This window comes from Stegodyphus dumicola, chromosome X1 (assembly GCF_044657685.1).
Source record: "Stegodyphus dumicola isolate Sdum_Otavi_A_Nest chromosome X1, ASM4465768v1".
NCBI lineage: Eukaryota > Metazoa > Arthropoda > Arachnida > Araneae > Eresidae > Stegodyphus > Stegodyphus dumicola.
The window spans coordinates 86,810,331-86,830,469 of NC_140780.1; the positions used below are offsets into that span (position 1 = coordinate 86,810,331).

At 32.7% G+C, this 20,139-nt stretch overlaps 1 protein-coding gene across 10 annotated transcripts in view; it reads left to right on the top strand.

Annotated features, from left to right (window-relative positions):
- The window catches only part of LOC118191570 (protein hu-li tai shao-like), a 122,583-nt gene that overhangs the window by 55,420 nt on the left and 47,024 nt on the right, over nt 1–20,139 (top strand). For all 10 annotated transcript variants that reach the window (XM_085807360.1, XM_085807359.1, XM_085807363.1 and 7 more), the window contains exon 2: nt 17,606–17,788. In XM_085807360.1, coding sequence (XP_085663486.1) covers nt 17,619–17,788 — 170 coding nt within the window. In that variant the 5' untranslated portion in view covers nt 17,606–17,618. The remainder of the gene's footprint in view (nt 1–17,605; nt 17,789–20,139) is intronic.

Genomic DNA, 20,139 nt, shown 5'->3' on the forward strand with positions numbered 1-20,139 from the left:
TATTCAAGTAGATGAGACATGTTATTCCTTAGTTTCTTAAGTATCAGGCATCCGTTTGAACCAGGTTTATGAAATATACTTGTTTGCAAGAAGTGTATAGTCTACTCTGAAGAATGCATCTTAAATATTGATAACTCGATATCCATAACGTATAAAATTATGAAGCCATCCGGTGAAGAAGACAGTGAGCTGCTTCCTTCTTTAGTTGTCTGTCTGTTTTTTTTTTTTTTTTTTTTTTTTATCTCGTCTTTGATTTAGTTCTTTTCCGGATTGTTTCCGTTTTAGTCTGACCACTTATAAAAATAGCGATTACGTTCTATACTTCGTGCTGACAAACTGGTTTTGTTTCGTGCATCCATCCTACTTTATCGTGTTACGAGAAGGTAATGTACTTTTAAGAGCAGTTACTTTTTCATAACTGCTATTTTTTTCCGTGTCTCTAATGTAATTTTCCATTTTTGTGAAAAGTTTGGAGTGTTTCTTTCCTTTAGTGTCATTTATTATAAATTTTAATTTATAACTTTGCATTATATAGTCTTAATGGCTAGTAGATGAGTAATTTCATGTTACATTTAATTTAGTTTTAATGCGGTTTTAGAATGACCAGTAATTTCAGCCAGAGTTCTGGCTACTGTTAATTAAGAGGAGCATGAAAGTTCCGATTTAAATTAGTAAATATGGTTAAAAATGGAATATTAGCATTCATTGTTCATTTTATACACGAAAATGTGTAAGATTTATTGTCTGTAATGAAAATTCTGGTATGGTAGTGGTTAAAACTCGCGCATTCTACTTACGTTATTAGAAGTTTATATAGAAAATTGTCAGAGTTGAAATTCTGCGGAGCAGATCGAGAAAAATCAGTGCATGCCATTCAGATAAGTCATTGTTAATTGCTAATGTGAAAATTATCTGCGATTTCTAATCCTGAATACACCAGAAACTGACTGGAAAGCCTAATATTCTGTATGCTGGTCAAAAAAGTTTTAATAAGTGCTTAAGCGCCTTGAGGTTAGAAAAATATTTTTTGAATTATATTTTGATTTTTGAAAATCTTAAAACGATTTTTAACATGAAAGATATTCAAACTTTTATTTTTTTAAGATTGTAACATGCTGAGTAATTATATAGTTTTCTGAAGCTTTTTAGTTATCTGTAATCATGAAATTTTATTTGCCATTGGAGATTATAATATGGAATTGCACGTCATTGATACAGTTATGCTGTGAGTGAGGCATGAGGTAAGGGCACGTCCGGAGTCCGGCCTCGGTAATTCTGTCTTTGAGAAAGATCATAATGCCTACCTGGGTCCGAAATGAGATGAGCTTCTGTATATTTTGTTATTTAACTATTTGTCATTATTAAACTATTTTTATTTTTTAATTTTGCTTTCGTAGCGGCCATCGATAGAGTTCCAGCACTTCTGGTTTTAGATACTAAGCTGTAGTGGGCAAGACAAAGCGCCGCGGGTCTTGCTCCCGTCCTCGGTACTTGCGCTGTTTTTTTAATGTGTGTTCCGGTGCTAAAGTATATAACTTAAATATCCGTCAGTGTTGTGTACATGTAGCAGCGGCGAGTCGGCTCACTAGGTAGAAATGACCGGAATCAAGGTCATGTTAACTTTTCCTACTGCATTTGGCATGGTGTCTTTTGTAGCTACACCTTATTTTATATTGTCTAGACTAGCGGTTCTCAACGGTAGTACGCAAGAGAAAAATAGGCGGTGCGCAAAAGAAACAAAGTATTTTTAACTACTAAATTCAAAAATTAAATACCCCAACATTCTGTAACACTTCCAAATTTATGCGATCTGAGCATTGTTCAAATCAGTTGCAGCTCATGGACTTTAGCAAAATAATCCGTTTTTATTTTCACAAATATTCATTACAAAATTTGTCATAAATGATGTTTTTAAAAAGAAATAGATAAATGGATATTCTATTTAATAGGAAATAAAAATAATTTCCTATAAAAAGCTAACAGTATCTCATTAATTCGTTTAGAGTTGATCAATTTATTAGCATGTTTACACTTTACGTTGACACCATTTCTGGGCTGATATTGTTCAGTTTTCAATTAGAATCATTTTCTTAAGTCGATCTGCTGCCTCGAAGAGCAGGTATTTTGTCTTCTTGTTGCTTTGTATTCCTTACTTTTCGACGCGATTTGAGAATATCATAGTTTGTTTTTGAAGAACTTTTAATATATTGTGGACTTTAATATTTTTGAAAAAATAATAAAACAAGCCCAGATTTTTCAAAGTGGAAAAATGGCTAGGATTGACTAAGCGGAAAAGTGATAATTCACAGGTTATGGATCCAGGATAATCTGCTAGCACGAAGAATATTGAAGAGAAAAGAAAAAATGTTTATAGAAAATTTAACTTATTTATCATTTGGGTTTACTTGGAAAGGAAATGAAACGGACCCTCAACCTCAGTGTGTTGTTTGCGGGGAACTATTAACCAATCAAAGTATGAAACCATCGTTTCTTAAAAGACATCTTGAATCTAAGCATGCCAATTTAAGGAATAAATCTGAAGAAAATTATTGGAGTTCAAATATAGTAAACAAGTAATGAAAGGTTTTGTTACTTCAAGTGAAAAAATTTGGAAGCTAGTTACCTAGTTAGCGTAAGAATTGCCAAGACTGGGCAGACTTATAGTTAAAGATATCGTTTCAACATTATTCAACGAAAAATTGGCTAATGAACTTAGTAATATTTCGTTATTAAATGATACAGTCTATGAATTCATGAAATGGCAAATTCCATAAAAGAGCCACTCATTCAAAAAGATATAACGAACTTTGTTCAATTATTAGTTTACGTATGTTTCGAAGAAGATAAACGAATTGCCAAAGAGTATTTATTTTGTGAATCTCTTAACGATAGAGCAACTGCAATTGAAATTTTCAAAGTAATTGATAATTTTATGTCTGAAATGGAATAAGTGCATTGCCGTTTCCAACGACGGAGCTCGGGCTTTAATAGGAAAACATTCCGATATTATTTCTCAAATAAAAAAATGTCTCTCCTGTAACTAAATTTACTCAATACTGCATTCATCATAAAGCTTTAGTAACCAAAACAATTTCCTCAAAACCTGAAAATCATTTTGAATCAAGCTGTGAAAATTTTTAATTTTATTAAAAGATAAGCATACTTACGATTTTATGCTAAGAGATAGGCAGTGAACATGAAACGCTGTTTTTTCATTCCGAAGTAAGGTGGTTTTCCAGACACAAAGTTTTAAATCGTCTTTTTGAACTTGGGTCAGAAATTCAAATTTTCTTCTGTGATTCAAAATTTGAATTGAAAAAATGTTTATTTAGTGAATTATGGTTAGCATATCTAGCTGAAATTTAGGATTACAAGGACAAAGTGTTGATTTGTTTACCATTAGAGGTAAAATAAATGTAATGATAAAAAAAAAAAAAAAAAAAAAAAAAACTCGAGCTAATAATCAAAGATTTGGATAATAATATTTTCAGCTTTTTAACATTTTTAGAAAGTTTCTAACCGAAAATAATTTGAAAATAAAAGAAAAATTAGCATCCGACAATAAAAATCATTGTGTTTCATTGATAAAAAATTTCAACATGTATTTTCCCGAGGATTATGAAAAAGAAAATTGGATTAGAAATTCATTTTGTTCAAGCGTACTCGAAATCTTATTTCGTGAAGAAAGAGATCAATTGATAGAAATTTCCTGTGATCGAACTCTAACTGAAGATTTAAAAAATAACAAACTTGTTAACTTTTGGCTGAACCGAAAAAAAGAATAAAGCTATTAAATTTTTATTGCCTTTTTGCACAACCTATTTGTGTGAATAAGGGTTTTCATCCATGTTGTATTTAAAAAATACAAAACTAAAAGTGAATCCTAATTTATGATTAAAACTTAGCGAAATAAGACCAGATATAAAGAAATTGATCTCTCTTAAACATATCCAAATTTTGCACTAAATTTTTGAATTAAAGTATTATAACTTAAATTTTTATAATTAAAATGGTAACCAATTTTTTAATCTAATATTTTATATGTGTGCGTATTTAATACAAATATACAGTAGGATGCACGAATAGCTATATATATATATTAATATTTCTATTGGGAAATTGAAAAATAATCATCATAAAATGTAGTGGTAGTACTAAAGTTTTTCAATTTTTGTTTAGATTGTACGCGTTAGTCAAAAGGTTGAGAACCGCTGGTCTAGACCAATTGCAAAAACGTGATAATTGTACACATATGTGCATCAGCGCTGTAATTTTGTATTGTCTATGGCAAAATATTCAGATTTTATTATCAGGAAACGTGCAACTTTAATTTGAAAATTAAATTTTACTGCGTTCATTTAACACATTTTGAAACGATTGCTTTAGTTTCATGGTAGTTCTGTTCATTAGTCTAAGCTTCGTTGTGGTTGGCGATACCATTGATTTTTTTTTTTTCTTTTCTAAACACATGGTAAGTTTTATTTTAATATTGTACACCAAAAGATGTTGTAGAGTAGGATGAGATTTAGGTGTTTTATTATACGCTGGTAGGTTAACGCATAGGTTCCCAACCTTTTTCGGTTCACCGCCCTCTTTTCGAAGCTTTGTTTCTTCAGCATTCTTTTGCAACTATGCTGTATTGAATGGTATCAGAGCACTGAATATGCCTGCACTGCATGAAGAATTGAAACTCGTCATGAAATTCAAGAAAAAGCGACATGATTAAATTTATTACAAGTTTGTTGGTTACAGTATTGTACTAGAGAAAACATTCGGTAACATTCGCTGCATTATGTTCAATCATTCTGCTTGTGCTTATCATTGTAAGTACGGATCTGAAGTGGTGTTTTTATAATTTTAGACGAGTTTGTTTTGTGCGTTTCTTTAGAATGAAAAAAGGAATCTTACATACTTACTTCTTGTTACTAAATCTTACATACTAAAACTTAACCAGCATGTGTGCTGGAATAAAATGATTGTGGCAAAACACTTAAAGGCTATCGGACTAAGGAAAGAGATGCCTTTGTTAAAGGACTTTCTAAGGAAAACTTGCGCGTATTTACATTACACGTGACTGAAAAGCTCCTATGCAGCCAGTTCGTTCGACGAACTACCAGCGTTTTAGGTCTTACCCACTCAGTCACTGGTGGGGTCCAATTCTTTTAAATTTGAATGCATTTCTATAGCTTTTGATTATTAAATGGATGAGTGTATGAGGAATTCAAGCAACAAGCATTTTCAAGTGTGTTTTTATTGTCCACTTGCTTTAATGCCCCCTTATGGCCTCTAGGACCAGCTGCCTCGTCATGGCTCCCTCATGTCCTTAGCGTTCACAGTGAAAAACTGAGTCAGAAGCATCCTGATTTTTATATTGGGAATAATAGTTTCAAACTAGGAATGATGTATTAATTTATTTGATTTGGGATATGAGATATACCAAAATATCCGTGTCAGCAGAAAATTAAAAACTTTACTTAAATGTCGAACATTGGTGTAAGTTTAGATTTTGCAAAATTAAATTTTATTTGGCCTTAATTTTCCTAGTATTACATTTTTATATGGGTATATTACTGTTGCTCTAACTACTTGGTATTTGCCCGACGAATATTGGTTGCTAAAAATGATGCATTGGAGTTTATTAGTAATTTATACGAAGACTTATGTTCAAGATGATGGTCTAATTTTCTTTATGAAAGTGAAATTTTGCATGAATAATAGAAGAGTTAGCATTTTGAATATGTTCGATTCTCCTCATCTTTGCGAAATCTTTTTTTATGAAATAGCATCTTGAAAGAGACCTAAAATACTTAAAATTGGATAATATTAAAGCTGTTCATTCGGGTTATTCTGTTTTTATAAAATAGCTCTCTTCCCCACAAAATTTTGTAAGTGACTAGTTTTATTTCTTCTTGGGAATCTTGTAAAATATCTGGTTAGAAGACACACGGAAATAAGTTTGCTTGATTTATCCAGCGCAAAGGCATTGACGAAGCTACTTAAGGTCAGTCAGTTCCGAGTTTTGCTGGTGAAGGATGTCTTTCGAAATCGATAGTCTTCGGTAGCATAATTTAAGAGAAAAGGAAAGGTTAGTTTTAAGATGGAAAAGATAATTTGAAAAGGAAATCGAGGTAATTTAATATGCGGAGTACGCGAAAATTAAGTTTATAAAATCTGGGGAGTTGTTACAGATGATATCAAATAAATTCTTTTAACCTTGAGTTGGTATGGTATGTGCTTCAGCTACCTTGATCGATATTGTAGTGGTAAACTCTGCCTTGCCGTACCGATGGGCCCAGGGTTCGAATCCCGGAGAAGGCATGGATGTTTTTGTCTGTGCGGCATGGGGCACTTACAAAATACTGGCTAGCCCCAAAAACCTCAGGAATAGTTTGGTGATAGAGGAAGAAGGGTGGGAGACCCTCGAATCGTCCCCTCGGGATCTTGTATATCAAAATTGGTGCTTTAGGACTGTACCTGCACGACTAGTGGTGCGTGGTGAAATAGTGGTGTCCCATCCACCTGAAAATGTACCTAGTATGGGCTTAAGTGACTCATTTTGCACTATATTTACCTTAAAAATATGATTATGTAAGCATGTTCATTGTTTTCAATTGAACTATTCAGCGTATTTATTTTAAAATGAAATTAATCTACATTTTTAATGTTCGCAAAACTGATTTTATTTATAATCCTGAAGGACCCCTTAAATAACAATTATTCACAAATGTTTTATCATACCGCTCGAAGGTTAGTTAAGGTATCAGTAGTATAAAAAGAATAAATCAAAGTATCTCATGAAAGTCGGCAGCAATGTCTAAAAAATCAGTTGTCTTTCTCCCCCCCTTTTTTGTCATAGAATAATTAATGCTCTGTGAAAGATTTCAAATTTACCATATAAGTGATAAATTCAGCAGGAATAAAAAAAAATCTTGCTAACAAAATAAAACAGTCCAGAAACTAGAATACAACGTAGAAACAACATTCTGGGAAATAACTGTATAAAAGGGCTCGTAAAGGCTAGAGCTAGAAAAGTATCTTGTCTTAGACATTGTTGAGAATGGACCAGAAGGCATCAATGAATCCAAGATAATTTTTGAAGGCATTTAATTTGTTTTGTTAAACTAGCTATTTTATTTCTTTTTATGTTAAATATAAATTTAAAGTTAAAAAACGTTATCTTAAGAGTAGGTACACTGTGGTGTCAGGTGAACTACATAGTCTTTTATTCCCTTTTCTTCTTTCATAATTTCAATTAGCAAAATAATAATTTTTATATACTTCCAAATGTTTTGGAAAGAGCATAGCTTTCAAAGGGTTTCGTTATTTCTTTGAAGCCTTAATACTTTATTTCTGCAGAGTGTGCAGGATATAAAAGCAAAACATAATACATTTCAATCATTTCGTGATGTTTCGTATACGGTTAAAGTATAAAAAGATATGAAGTTATTAGTCAGATTTTTTTTGCATTCAGTTTAACAGACGTTAAAATTTATTCTAACCGAGCTCACTAGTGGCCAGTGGGGTAACACTGCTGAACGCTGGTCGTTTATTTGGGGCTCATTTTCTGGTTAACAGTGGAAATACAAAGGTTTTTTTTCCCCATGTGTAACATGAATACAGCTCAGTTTCATGAAACTTTCCCCTAAGCAATCTTTCCCTTAGTCTGACAATTATATCTTGCTTAAATATTCTGTTAAGCAGCCTTTTATTTTATTTGACTTAAGTACAACTGATATCCCTTTCTCCATACCAGTAATAAAAATTCAATACATTTTTTAAATTCGTGAAACTGAATTTTGGTACAGCTTTTCTCATGTAAACTGGTAATGACTTTTTATGTATTTATATTGTATCTCGCGAGATAAGTAAGTTTATAGCTAGTTAAATTAACGGTGAAAAACCTCCATAAGTCAAAGCATTGAAATAGTGGGTGATGCAGGTTCACAGGCAATTTATTCTCATTACTTGTAGTTAGCTCTAATGCAGTGCTATAAAGTCTGATTGGTTGAGTAATTATGACGTCTAGAGGATATAGTTGTAGAATGAGTATTCTTTTTATGCGTTTTTAACGTGGTGCGTTTTATTTTGAAAAATTAATTCTTGTAATCATTGGAGGCAGATGCGACTTACAGTTTACATCATTAAAAAAAAAAAAAAATTTTTTTTTGTTTTATGAATGCTCCGTTGCTCGTTCTGTGTCTATGAGGTAAATTACGACTCATTCAATACGAGCCAATTTTTCAGTCACGAGTTCTTCCATCGTAAGTTAGATAACTGTGGCGCTCTCCCATACTTGGCCAGTGAGCTAGGTCTTCTAGATATCAAACTCCACTACTTAGGTTAAGGGGGGAATTAAATTATGTTGTTAATACTTTAAACATAACTACTTCCAAACTTAGCAAAACAGGAAGCAAACTTAAATTTAAACCTTAAAGGTGTAAAAGCTTTAGATACTCTTAGTTGGGCTGCGAGCAAAAAATGTTTGATGTTATTAGCCATTGTTTCAAACATCATTCCTTTTTGATTAAAGTGAGCGTTTAAAGATACAATCTTATCTGTCTGTCGTCACCGATTGGCAGATAATTAAGTTTCTGCATTCGAATCTGTTAAACCATATATTGGGGTTTTTGAGTTTTGTCTAAATTCTGTATTCATGCAAAATTAAACAGACTGACTAGCGCTTTTTTATAGTTTTCTGAGGATACTCTAGAAACCAACAAGACTTCTTGTTTTATGTGTTTGAGGAATGATTTCCACATAAATTTAATTAATATAATTTGGAAATTAGATTTGATTTGAACAAATTAATTCCTTAAACTAGAATTAATGCTGGCATGTGGCAGTGAACGGATTAGGGCATTGGAAGCTCATTTATTCTACTCTGAACCTGTATACGGAAGTCGACGTACTGAAGAGAGAATGTAGGGGGGGGGTTCGGAATGTATAAAATTTTGTCTGCTGAAAGGTTAACTATTTTTAAACGCTTAGCTTTGAATATTCATCTCTGACTTTTATCGAAGTACTCGAGGAGCCTTTCCAGTCGCCAACGTTAAGTATTAAAAAGTAGAGTTATTTAGAAGATGGTCTGAGAAAGACTTAAAAAAGGGAAAGTCTAATGCTTTGTTGGAAGAGAGGAGGAAGTATTTATCATTCAGTGTGAAAAACTGGCTAATCACTGTCAAAAAGCTTACACATATTCAGTTGAGGATAACGCACTTATTTTCGGGATCTTTTGTAAAGGTGTAAGAATTTACTCTTAATTACATAAATGTGGCAGTTAATTGAAAACTTAGGTTATATATGAAGATTTACTTTTAATGCTATCTAATTGTTAGTCAAGTGTTATATGATCATTAAAAAGAAACTGCAGAGTTCACTTATCTTTGTTGTTAAATGAAATCCCCTGGTATTTTTTTATATATATATTCAGTCAGTCGATGTAGTTCGATGTAGTTTTTCCACCTTTTCAATATCTTTCAAAAAATAATGGAATAGTTCTCTGCTGAATTGTGTTGCATGCGTGTCTTTTGAAGTATTTTATTGTTTTCTTTGCGGAATTATTAAGCTGTATGATCTGAGAGCGTGACCTGTTTTGAAATTTTTTCTGATAACCTGTCGGATAAAAGTAGGTTAATGTTTAGTAGCCTAGTTTCACTTCGTTAGGGACCGTAGTTTGAATTTAAATGCTTTCTTGTCCAAAATTTATGTTAGAAGTATAAAAAAAAAAAAAAAAAAATGCTGTAATTCTTTCAAGTTAATTTGGTGGAGGGAGCTGTTTCTATAAACTGAATTTAAAAGCAGTTTTTTAATTCGATAATAGTTGGCTACATAAAATGCCTTCTGTAGTTTTTCCAGTAATTAGCATATGCATACTTTTGCTGTTTTCTAAAGGTAAACTTTTTTAGGAAAGCTGGAAATGTAAATAATTTTCAGATCCGCATTTTTATAAAAAAGCCGGCCAGACGGTATAGTCGTTAGGGTAGCCTACTACAATAGCAAAAAAACCCGGATTCGAATCCCGGAGAAGGTATGGACGTGAACTGTCTGTGCCTTCATAGGAGGTAACGGTGGCCAGCTATCAAGGTACCTCCATAATGAAATGACCACCGCTTCAGGCCTTAGCAATGGCGAACGCCTAAAAATGGCTTATGCCCGTCGTAAAAATAAAAAAGAGAGATATATAAAGAGAGATTATGAAGCGTATTTATATTTTATTACGTGATTTATATCGATATTATGAACAGGTTAGGTTATTTAATTACGGCAAAGCCTCGAGGGTTATCTGCCTGAAGGGAAGGATGCCTTTGTGTAGGACTTTCTAAGGGAAACTGGCTCGTATACACGTTACACATGGAAAAAACACGAAAACACCCATGCAGCCAGCCCGTTCGCGGGATTCGAACCTCGGACCGAATTACCAGTGTTCAGCGACTTTACCGCTCGGTCGCTGGTGGGCATCGATATTATGAACAAAGTTTTTAAAATATTTTCATGAAATTTCTTGTCATAAGTTTTAAGTCGTGACTCAATGTTGTTTGTGTTTCCTAAACACGTGCTTTTATGCTTTAAGATTTTCCATTTTAATATGAAACTGAAAGCGAGGAAGGTTAAATTGTGTATCTGAAAGCAAGCTCACAATTTTCTTTGGCATCAAAGTCATTTCCCGATTATACCAGGACTGACTAATCGAACTCAGGACCCAGACCGTAACCGTTAAACTAATCTGTTAACGGATAAAAGGAAAGGGAGAAGGGGGGGAAGAGTGGGTTAGCAGCAATAATAGCAGATAGCTATATGAATATGGCAAATACTCAAGGGCTGTGTGCCTTCATGGAAGATTTCTAAGACCATCTGCCTCGTATATACGTTACGCGTGAGGAAGATCAATCATACAGCCAGCCTCTTCGTTGATTCGAATTCGGGGAAGAACTACCAGTATTCAGCAGTCTTGAACCGCTCGGTCAATGGTGGGACAGTAATTGCAGATAATTTGGAAGTTGTTTTTATTAAAAAAATTCAGATTTACGTAATCCCGAATATATGGCACTGTGAAATCATCCGTTAATTGTAAATTGCTGAGTAGTCTTCTCTACATAAATAAAAGAAAGATTCTGTCTTTGTGTGTGTGTCTTTTGTTCATGTTGCGCGTAAGCTAATAGACCCAGGGCTACAAAATTTGGTACATTGGTGCATCTAGACAAGAGCCAGTGCACCTCGAAGCGATTTTTTTTTAATATAGTGAAAAGTTTAGCATGATTTTTTTTTGCAACGGGAAGTTGGTTAATTTATTTATTAGGATAATTAATATTTGTATTAAGGGATATTGTTTTTTTCCAATGTAATTTTTTAAATATATGATACATTTTTTTTTATTTATTTATTTATTTTTTTTTTTTTGATCAAGTTGTTCTGCAGAGTAAAATTCTGTGCGGGATTTAAATTTAATGTTTGGTGATGCCTTTAGGGTTTTTCACGATACAGTTAAAAGCCGAAAAATAAATCAAATTGCTGAGTAATAAAAATGCAACTACTAAACTAAATTTTTATTTGCATTAGGTAACTTCGTTTCTTCATTTTCTGATCTTTATTTGCAGTCCTACCCTCCGATGCTGATTTAATTCGCCTAGCTAAAGAATTATCCTCCTGTCCTCCAGATTAAACTGCTTGAAAATGCAGGAAAACTTAATATTTTTCTGTTTACTCCTTTTGCCTCTGTTTAACTATATCTTCTCACTAGCCGTGAGCATCGTTCCCGGTTAATCGGGAGTTGCTATGCGTATTAGATATTTAATTTCACGGTTATGTTCTTTTCTCCTGTTTAACACTTTGAAGAGTATTAACTGTCGAGATGTGAATATCTACTATTTGTCCGAAAAGTTTCGGATTTTTTTTTCATTAATTGAAGGCATTTTTAAAGAAAGGGGTAATGAAACCACCTTGTGATCCGCGTCGGTGTGATGATGTATATTCTTCGATCTTGCAACTAAATCTTACTCACTAATAAATTCATTTACGTTTGTTAGAAACCTCTGGAATTAACTTTCATTGTACACTTTTATAAATTTCATAACGTTTTGGGGAAATTTTCAATTAACTTTGAACTGCGATTGAGTGCTACTGTTGAGGATGCTAACATTTCGGCACAGAAATAAGGTCTTGATATTCGGAATTAAGCATATTCTTGATGAGCGGAGATTTAATATTTTATGCTGAAACATGTATGCCGTTGTTATGTAATTATTGGTTTTAATGGTAGGTGCCTCGTTCGAAGTATATTTTTGCACTTTCTTTTATTTTATATTGATATTTCATCTGGATATGATGAAATAGCAGCGGAAGATGGTACCATGCAATTTAGACTCAACATTTCAGATTTTGAACACTTCATTTGTCAGCTTAATGAAATGCCACAAAAGAAAGGGGAGGCACTGCGTATGTAGATTTAAAAATGAATCTTCAAATTTGTATTGCGTATTTTGTTTTTGAGGTTGGGTGCAGTGAGTGAAGAATTCCTTTAACATTACGTTTTGGATTGCCATTAACTAATTGGCTTTAATCATTTTTGCGGATGAGTGACATGCATATTTTAGTAATTGAAAAATTTTTATTTATTTTAAAATCATTCAGATTCTATTTGAGAATACGGCTTTCAGAACATCTTCAGTCCAAAGTTTATGTATCATTTGTTTTGAACCATCTCTGGAATTCAGACGCAAGCAACTGTCCATCGAACTTCATTATAAAGTAATGTTCACTGCCCGACATCGGCGCCACTTGAATATTATTTTCTATGATAAGAACTGTGAAGGTGGTAATAATGCTTCAGTGACTAAACTGCAGTAGAATATTAGATGAAAATCTCTTCAAAATACTTTGAGCGTGCGTCCACCATATAGGTTAAGGAAGTAACTTGGAAGATCACTCTGTATTGCTGTTATTTCTCCGAATGTTGAACATTTCAGCATGTGAAATAAAACAAAAATTGCTCAACGCACAAGCATAACCACAACAGTAAATCGGCGATATTTATTTCGTGCATTTGTTGTGATGGTAATGCTGGTTAGCGGACGAAACGAAAGCAAATTCATAATTGTTTTTGAACCGGATATTCGTCAGATTGTGGAGTTGGGGGGTGGGAGTACTCTGAGAATTATGGTTTCATTGTTTGGGCGAAGAAAATGAAAGGAGTTTCGTTGTTTTTGATTATATAATTTAATATTTTTAATGAATTTTTCTTCGATGGCATGAACAGATTCGTAGAAGTCGCTAAGTTTGCTTTATTTATGATTCGATTATTTCGATACGATTTCCTGTAGTGTAGATACTTTATTCTTTTGGAACTTCTAAGCTAGTTACTTCATTATTATTGTCGTCAGTCGGTCAGAATTCATTGTCTCGTCTGCGATTTTATGAAGTCTGAAGAAATTTTACTTGCAGTTTCTGAGTTTTGTGTGAAGTGGAAATTTCGATCTCATAAAACTTCAAATGAATGAACAGTGTAAATGAACATTGCATCATTTAAATACCAGCTCACAAAAATGAGAGGCCATTTGCCTTTTAATTTATCATTACCTCAAAATTTTAACTACTTTAAATATAGGAAATTCGTATAAATATGCTGAAAATTTTGGAAACTTATTTGCGGTTATTTTACATTGGCATGTTACTATTTAAACAGATGTTTTGTGCCTACTTCTTGTAAAATATTTTTTCCAAATACTTTTGCATTCTGCATATGGCCCCAAGTTTGAAAAGTTTATTTCAAAGTGGGAAAAAAAATATTGCATTTTGCTTTTAGTGTATTTTTGAGAAATTTGATGGGAATCCATACTATCATTTGCCTTTTATCCAAAGATGACAAAATGTCAGTCAACAGAAATGTTTCTAATGGTGAGATTAAAATTCAAAATTAGTATTTTCTAGACTTCAATTGCACAGGATAATCAGTACACATTGATAATGTTTCATCATTTAATAAATTTAATCTTCAATTAGTCATTTACATAGTTGTATAGATAATTACTTAAACAAAATAGCAAAAGTGCTGTACTGTAATTTCTATTTTGGATGTGTAAAAATGCAAATTGTTCAAAATTACTTTAATTTTAAATGTTTGGATATTTTCATTAGCTGTGATTTTCATTTCATGAGGACCTAAAAACCCAGTTTCAAATTCTATATTTTAATTCAAATTCTATATTTTAGACTAAAAAATTAGTAACACGGACATGTAGTTGTAAAATGTGTTCCTTCAATTGTCAGCTTTTGGTACTCATTTTTTTAGTTCTAGATTTTGCTGAAAATTTGAAAATTTTCTGATTTTTATGCTTTAGTTTTGAGTGTTTGGTGTATGAGCAGTAGTTATGGGAGCTGTGATTAATTACTTTTATGTAAAGAAGTTTGAATGTGGGCATTAAAATGTTAACTTATTTAAAAATATTTAAATGTAAAAGAATTGTTTTTTCATTGGTGTTCTATGCGTTTATGTTGGGAGATACTAAAATATTTGAGAAATTTAATCAAAAATAAATCTTTCATCCTGATCCAGAGCTGCATCTCGACGGCTCTTTGATCCGTGTTGACCCAGAAGCAAAATTCCTAGGAGTTATTTTTGACAAAAAGCTCACTTTCCTTCCGCATGTCTTAAATTTAAAGAAAAAATGCACTAAAGCTCTGAGCATACTGAAAGTCCTTGCCAATACTTCATGGCGAGCAGAACATTGTTCTATGCTCCGCATTTATAGAGCTTTAATTTGTTCCGAACTTGACTGTGGCTGTGTTATCTATGGATTAGTAAGATCTTCTGTGCTACTGAAATTGGATCTAGTCCACCATCAAGCGTTATGTATTTGCTGTGGGGCTTTCAGAACATCTTCAGTCCAAAGTTTATATATCATTTGTTTTGAACCATCTCTGGAATTCAGATGCAAGCAACTGTCCATCGAACTTCATTATAAAGTAATGTCACAGGCCAAACATCCTGTCCAACTCATGACATCTGATCAGTACTGGCATCTTGACCAAGTACGTCCTTCATGTATCTCACTCACCTTTTGATCTTTGCATTCACTCACTGATGAAGAATTCAACCTAAATGATCTGCATCCCAAAAGCTTCGACCTTTTTCAGTATTGCTCCCTGGCAAGAAGTGAATATTCACCTACTTAACATTTTTGGAGAACTTAAGAAGAGCAGTACCAATGATGTGTAATATCAACAAATTTCCCTGGAGCATAGAAACAGTTATTCCAACTATAGAGCAATTTTTGCAGATGGCTCAAAGAATCATGATCATGTCGGGGCAGCTTTTGTCTGTGATAAAGAAACATAGAAGTAAACTTCGTAAGGCTGCATCTGTCTTTACTGCAGAAACGTTTGGCATTTTGAATTCCTTAATCTTTATTTCTAAGCAGAATAGCAGAAAGTTCATCATCTACTCTGACTTCCCTAAGTGCTCTTGATTCAATAAATACAAATACTGGCCACCCTTTGGTCTTAGAAATTTTAAAGGCACACCTCCGTTTGAGAAATGCAGGTTATTCTATTGCGTACTGCTGGGTGCCTCGACGTGCTGACATCAAAGGCAATGCACTCGCCGATGTCACAACGAACTTTGATGTTACCACTGAAAATGATTTCCCTTTTACAGACATACGGAATTACATCAGATTAAAGATCTTGTCCAGGTGGCAAGAACTCTGAGAATGCCAGACTCTGAACAAATTAAGGCAGGGAAGCGAAAGGAGGATGTACTGCTGACTCGCCTACGAATTAGTCACTGCAGACTGATACATCAGTATCTTTTGAAAGGAGGTAATGAGCCTATTTGTGGCACTTGCAACATTCCCATTTCAGTAAATCACATTTTAACCTGCTGTCCTACTTTTAGTGAAAAACATGATTATCGTTTTAACTCGACGAATGTTAACTTAACAGATCTCAGTGGAAGAAACCCTCACATCAACCTCATAAGATTTTTAAAAGATGTCTCTTTTTACCATATGATTTGAGTTATTTTCCTTTTATCCTGCTCTACCTGTTGCTAGAGCATTTCTCAGTCATTTCTCCATGCCTTCATCAGCATTTCATGTTCATTTCATCCATTCATTTGATACAGTGTGTTTGCGCATCTTGAATTTTATTCACCACTTGTCTGGCACATAATAACCCTCGAGGTTTTGTGCCATTAAAAATAAACCAACTAACCAAAAATAAATCTTGTTTTCTGTGAGTTCATGTATCTCACTGAAAATAAATTTATTGAGGAATTTAAGAACATTTAATTAGTTCGATTATTAATAAAACTGAATGTAACAATTATTTTCGTTATTTTTAAATGATGCAAAAGTCGTTTATTAAAGTATTGTAGAATTTGTTTTGACTATAAAATTTATATTAGCATAAAATTGTTTTGTTCGATTAAATTTTGAGATGTAATGTGCATGATTGAGCCATTGTATATAAATTCACATGCTGCTTTTTTATATTTGTTATGTTTATATCTTGAATAATTTTTAACAAATTATGCATCTTACAAGTGGCAAGTATGGTATATGACGGCGTATACACTCCCTTTTTTAGACACATTTTTGAAGGATAAAACTTTATTACTGATCATTATAATGAATTTATGGTGTTTTAAATATAAAGTAATACAAATATGAAGTAATGCTTTCTGCAGATACCCAATTTAATCTGGGAAAGAACACCTTTTCATCTTTAGTTAAAACCCAGACACTCATCTCCAGAGCTAAGTAAAGAGTCACTTAAAACCTCTTTTAAACCAGCATCTGAGTCTTTATACAACAAATTGTCCTATGTACCATCCACTACTTTACTAATACCATTTTTCTTAAATGATTTAACCACTCTGTTTTCGCAGCATCCCATGAAGCTTTGACCCATTCACTAACTTGCGAAATGCTAACTCCGAATAAACTGAGTATCAACATATAAGATGTACCTTATTTTTCAGACCTATTTTCAAAGGGGAAAAAAATGCATCATTATAATTATTAAATAAATTAAAGGTAATTAAAGTTGCAAAACAAGGGCTGCAGGATTTTCTGCTGATGGAATGAATTAGTCAAGTGTCTGTTTTTCTAATGTCTGCTATAAATCAGACCATTTCTGAAAGACTCTTCACAAAGGTGCTTTGCCTCAAGCAGTAGAGCACTCCAGCATTTTTTTATAATTACATTAACCTCAAGTTATTGCAGGCTTTCCCTTATTATACTGTGCTGACATATTTAACAAACAGCTTATTTGTCATAAGCTGTTAATTAATTTAAACAAATTAATCAGTGCCAGAGTAGGTAAAAACCAAGATGAAAAGTAATAATTTTATCTAGAATCCATACTCACAAAACAAGCTAGTTATATGAATGTGTTTATGCTTTTTATAATGCAAGATGGAAAAGTAAGCTATTATGTAAAAGAAAGAAGTGTTCTTCCGGAGGAGGGTTTTTGTCGAGTATTTGTATATGGCCTATTACTGTTGTAGTAATAAGCAGTGTTGGTTTAATATGTTAATTCAAAACAATTTGAAATGGAATTCATATGATTGATGCATTTTCTTTTGGTAAAATGGAGATTTTTTTTATAGATTTAAGTCAGGTATGGCCGACATAGAAAATAAGCCAAATGGGACCATAGAAGAAAATGGGCCTGTTGCCAAATATGATCCAGATGATCCAGAAAGTCAGAAACAAATGTGGAGGCCTCCAGATATTGACCAGGATATGAAAGAAATGGAAAGAAGGAAAAGGGTGGACATGATTATGAACAGGTTTCTTTCATTTATTGAATAGGATTCCTTTAATTTAGATGTATTAGTTTCTGTAGTAGTTACTGGAAAATAGGAAATAAGTTACTGATAAATCCATTTTTCATTTTGTTGATTTTAATTTTAATTTTTGTTTGCGAAAAGGTTTGTTCCCTTATTGAAGTTCATGGAAAGCATTTAGACAGCGTAAATAATAATTATTAATTTTGGATCTGAATTTTAGAATATGCTTGTTTTTGATTTACTTATAGAAATTTTTGAAAGTAGCTTCTAACATGTTGCAGTTTTGAAAATTGTTTTAAATTAGTGTTGTTAAGAATTAAATATTCATTTCAAAATATGTTCACTTAGAAATGTGCAGAGGTTTGGCTGAGTATGTTTATACTAATGAAGAGATGATTGGAGTTTGGTTATCTTAATGGTCTTGTCCCTATAGTTCATTTACCTGTTAATGGTTATTAACCTCTTCTGATTCTCTCTTCAACCAATTCTCCTGATTTTTCATCACATCTCCTGATAGGTCAGTCTCCTGGTTTTTAATTTTTAGCCTTAGTTGTGTCAAGTGTTTTTCAGCTGTACATGAAACATATTGAATTAATGAAACTTCATTCCCCTCTCTGAGTGATTTTAAGCTAATGTTTTCTTATTAAATTATCTTTGATGTAAATCGCCTTAATCTACTTTAGACATTTGTAGAACTTTATGTGAATCTTCAACCAGTATTTAATTAGTGAATATTCATATTTCATTTTGTTTTGCCCCAATATAATAGTAAATTATCCAGAAAATATAATGCATATGCAGTAGCATGTACATTAGTTTATATGCTGTGATGATTTATGTATTTAAATGTACTGTCGAGAAAGCCCTTTTCTGTTAAGAATTTTCTCAGTATAAAAATGTACGGAAATTATGAAAAGAAATTAGCCAAAGGCCATAAAATTTAAAATATTTAATTAAATATTAATATTTTTAACATCAGAATCACATTATAAAGAGTGCTGTAACCTGAATGATGCATTATGAAAGGAATTTAAGTCAGGTTGGAGTACTTTTGAAATGGCATTGCATCACAGTAGAAAACCTACCAGAATGATATTTTATACAGAGGCCTCTTGAGATTTCATATTTCAAGGTTGGCAGCTATGTTAAGCTCTTCTGTGTAAGAAAGTGAAACAGGTATTTTACGTGGACTTGTTAACGGCATTTTGCAATAAGTATTATACTATCAGCTTAATAAAAAATGTTTCCAATAGCTTTTGAAATTATATCTACTGCACCATATAAAAATCTACCTGATAGAAAATGCCCCACTATGAAGGAATGATTGGAAAAGGAGCAACTTGTACGTCTGTTGAGCAAAATAACCAAGGGCCATAATTAGTTGCGATTTCAACATCTTCCATGTACCTAAAAGATTCCACTGCAGCAGAGATGTTTTCAGAAGAGGTAGCTGTGCTCACACATTGTCAATCTGAATTGTACCTCTGAAATGCTATGCTTTCATTCTTTATTTCTGTCATTTAATCAGATCTCAGTATAAAGTGAACAACAAGCCTTATTATCATTGTGTTCTTAATTGCATCATTTCCACAGATTAAATTCTGATATGGATATTTCTTCGCATACCCTAAACATTGCTATCATCTGATTATGACCATTTCACCAAGGAGCTTATTGATTTTAATTTCCTTTGACTTTGTGCTGTATTTTTGTATACAAAATTCAAAAGCATCAAATACCAAAGAAAATCGTACAAATTATAAAAATACCAAAGCCTTTATTTTCCTATTTCAATTTTACCAGTCATGTTTTCTTTTTAATATCCTTATCTATCTGTATGGTAAATTGTTCTGTTTCTGCTCATGTTTTTATTAAGTACAGTGTGGAGGTAGTTGGAATCTTTTCAAAAGGCATTCCACAAATAATAATAATTAACTTAGTCCTTGGTCTTTGTATATTGACAGATAATCAAGCATTTAACAAATGATTTAATTTTCAAAGATTTATCTTCAATTAGTTGCATTTGCGAAGTGTTAAATAGCAGTAACTTTACGCTTTCGAGATATGTTCCTGGTCCATCTTTATTTCAGACATTCCTCACCATGAAATTCACAGAAAGACACATGTTTAGAACTACAGTATGGCTCGCTACAATATACCATGTTACTATGTTACTTTAAGTAAACCGCGACACGTTTTAATAAAATACATTTTTTGTAAATAACAAGCCACGTTACAAATAGTGAACGTATAGCAAAAGTGTAGCAGAGTGCGAGCGCCACCTAGTGATGAATTTCGCAAAAGCCAATGAAAACTGGGAACCAGAATTTTGTTCAATCTGGTAGGCCTTG